Here is a 3923-nt window from a genome sequence, read left to right on the forward strand (position 1 = left end):
TTTGTTAAATAATTTCATTGCACTCTTGCAATCTCTTCAGTAACTTGTCTCTCCACTTCCATTTATTTTGAATTCAAAATAAATGGAAGTGGAGAGACAAGTTACTGAAGAGATTGCAAGAGTGCAATGAAATTATTTAACAAAAAACTATATACTGTTTATAAATTAATAAAGGACTGAATCAGTGCGTGTGTTTATTACCGGCATAATGCCTCTCCCAAGGTTTAATTGTATTTCTTTCAACACACGTATCCACATCAAGAATCTTGCACACGAAATACACATACGAAATTAAATAAAACCTTTAACCGAAATAACTCCAAATATTGCCAATGCAGTTTACCAACGTTCTGGAACTAGAAATATCATAGCAATACGTTTCGGTTTTGTGTGAACTAGAAATACTATAGCGATACGTTTCGGCCGAATGCGAGAAAACTAAAAAATTAAGATACCGAAAGCTTGAAAAGCTAAAAAAACACAGAATACCGAATGTCACGGTGTCGAAGGATCAAAACTCCGAATTCGGAAATATTTTAAGGAAATGTTGATGAATTTGGTAATATCTCTATCCCAAATCTACATATAGCTTATGATTACAATGATAGATTTATGAAACCAATTCAATTGTAAGAAAATATTAGATATATGATTGAGTTTTTAGAAAATGAAATTTTTGTTATAACAATTCACAAAAATCGTAGACATACCACAATAGGAACGATAATATAATGCAAAATATTTATAGTAGTTAGAAGGAAAAAAAGTTGCATAAGAGAATTTGATGAATATAAAACAAACGCTGTTTTATTCATTTATTTATTTATTTATTTTGTAGTTTTATTAGCATTGATACTAGTTGTTTGTCTATGTAGTTGAAATAAACAATATTAAACTTAAGATATATTTCATATACATTTAATATTCAAACATACACACAGAGATGTGTATATATATATATATATAATACAAAGAATTCAGACAAACGTATTAGTACAACGGGAGATATATATGAGTATTTTAAATAGTCACCACAAATCGTACATGACTTGATCGTATATAACGATGATGATGATGATATATACAGTTTAAAATGTTTGGTGAGAGATGAAGAATTCAAAGGTCTACGAGAGAGTGAGAAAAGGAAAGAGTATGTGTTTGAGAGAGATTGTTTCGATTCAGAACTTAGGTTGATTAAAATATTAAAATATTTAATAACCAGCGTTGTCTGAAACACCCACAACAATCCCCTGAATTTGGTTTAGTTCTGCTGAAGTTCTTGTTAACATTTTCAAGACAAAATCTTCATGCTGTTGGAGAGTAGCTTCTTGGACGAAATGACGCAATTTCTGTAAGTCTTTCTCCATATATTTCTCAGAAAGCTGAAAATGATAAATGGATAATATTTTAAACAGAATATCATTAAATTGTTTTTAACACATGCACAAAGGTGGTGAGATGGCAGAATCGACAGCACGTCGAACAAAATGCTTAGTGACGTTTTGTAAGGCTCTTTACGTTCTGAGTTCAAATCCCACCGAGATCAACTTTGTCTTTCATCCGTTCGGAGTCAATAAAATAAAGTACTGGAGTCGATGTAATCGACTTGTCCCACCCACTTAAAGTTGTTTGTCTTGAATGGACTTTCCCATTCAGGAGAATTTTGTGATCTTCGTCATTTATGCGACATGAAAACTGAGCCTTACTGCCCAGGGACAAGGTATAAAATTATAGGCACAACGCCTGGATTTTGGAAGAGGGGTTAGTCGATTGCAACGACCCAAATACTTGATTGGTATTTTACTTATGAACTCCGGAGAGGATGAACGACAAAGTTGACCTGACAGCGGAATTTGAACTCAGAAGGTAGAGTCAGAAGACTTACCGATGCTTTTAACGATTCTGCCAGTGCACCGCCCTTAAAGAATATCGTTTATCACTGATTGATTCATTCATCATCACTCAGTTTCTAAAAATGTTTTGCGAGAAAAACCAGTCTTGAAGATACGGCCCCTTTCTTTCTTTCTTTGAGTTATATTGTTTCTTATTTAGACACAAAGCTAGCAATTTTGAAAGCAGTGGAGGTTAGTTGATACCATCGGTCCCAGTAGCTGATTGGTCTTTTATATTACAGAACCCAAAAGGATAAGAAGCAAAGTAGGCCTCGGCGGGATTTGAACACAAATCTCAAAATATTTTATCCGACGCTCTGACTACCCTGCCAGCTCACCGCCGCCCTTTTCCTTCAAAGAGAAAGAACTTGGAGAGGCCAACGGTATGTATTTGAGCAACATAGACAAGTACAAGCCTATCAATTACCATACAGCATAATGGCTGAATGTATTAAATTATCTCCGCCTGTAGTGGATGTCTTCCGCTCTCACCTCTCTCTCTTCTTTTCTCTCTTCCGCACTCTCTCTCTCTCTCTCTCTCTCTCTCTCTCTCTCTCTCACACACACACACACACACACACACACACACACACACACACACACACACACACACACACACACACACACACACACACACACACACACATACAGCCGTCTAAGAATTCATAAGTCATAAAATAAAACATCAGGCACCTATAGATAAAGTATTATAAATTCATCTCAACCGATTTTACCAATCGGTTGAACTAATGGATCTATAATACTGTATTGTATGAGCGCTCGCGCGCACGGGGGTGGGTTTAGGATTGTACAAACAATAAAACAAAAACAGCCAGAGAGACAAGTGAGGGAACAGCAAACAAGGTGTATTAATTTGACGATCACGAAAAATGGAAGTCTATGGCGTCTCGATACACGCGCGCGCGCACACACACACACATATATGCCTGTATATAATAGACAAAAATAATGTATTATATACATTTATTTATATGTTTAAGATATGCGTTTGGGTGCTTTGGTAGTTCAATCTTATCAATCGATTGATCGATCGACTGAATACGTATAGAGAACCACCAGCCGTTTTCTTTGGCAGTAGACTTGTTTCGGCTCTGACGAAGATAGCTTTCGGTTGGTGGTTCCCTATATATCGATCGATTGATAAGATTGAACTATGAACGCACCCAAACTCATATCTGAAACAGCTGTAAGCCTATAATACATAAAAAAATGTATATAATCCATTATTTCTGTCTATTTTATGTATTACTCTGCAAAATCCTACCATCTTAACTGGGTACTAGAACCATGAATTTAAACGTTTGACTGATGACGGATTTGATTTCGGATTACTTGGAGTACAATACCGACCACAAGACTTTTTGATAGGTTGGTGTAATTTTATCTGCAGAGTGCTTAAGAAGTATTTCGCCTTGATTATTAACCATTTATTAATCACACATTCTTTTGATATATGCCAGTTTACATTTTTAAGTATGTATATATACATGTATATACACACACGTACGCACGCCCACATGCACGCACACACACATGTATGGTGGTTGTCTACTCCTTATGCAGAATCTGACCACCTCCTGTACCTATACCTTAGAACAATCATGGTGTCTGATGTAGCTTTTTAAACCAGAGAATGTTTTGAAAAGACATCCACATAGAATGCATATCCGATTTGGACAACCAAGAGCTGCAGTTAAGTTCTGATCGTTGTGGATCTTAAAATGTATTTTGAGGCTTCCGTTAGATTTGCAGACCTTATGGCATACATGGTATTGAAAGGTATGCACAGACATATAGGCAGAATAGTTGATGGAGGTTCATTTTCCGTATATATATGTGTATATATATGAATATATATGTATATATATGTGTGTATATATATATATGAATATATATGTGTGTATATATATGTATATATCTATATGTATATATATGTGTGTATATATATGTATATATATATATATATATATATATATATATATATATATGTGTATATATGTATCTATCTAA

At 34.7% G+C, this 3923-nt stretch overlaps 1 protein-coding gene across 1 annotated transcript in view; it reads right to left on the minus strand.

The window, feature by feature from the left end:
* Positions 1–880: 880 nt before the first annotated feature.
* LOC106869240 (uncharacterized) overlaps positions 881–3923 on the minus strand; it is a 22571-nt gene continuing 19528 nt past the window's right edge. The window contains exon 5 of the mRNA XM_014914892.2: positions 881–1382. Coding sequence (XP_014770378.1) covers positions 1212–1382 — 171 coding nt within the window. The 3' untranslated portion in view covers positions 881–1211. The remainder of the gene's footprint in view (positions 1383–3923) is intronic.

Source organism: Octopus bimaculoides, chromosome 2, assembly GCF_001194135.2.
Source record: "Octopus bimaculoides isolate UCB-OBI-ISO-001 chromosome 2, ASM119413v2, whole genome shotgun sequence".
In the NCBI taxonomy this organism is placed as follows: domain Eukaryota; kingdom Metazoa; phylum Mollusca; class Cephalopoda; order Octopoda; family Octopodidae; genus Octopus; species Octopus bimaculoides.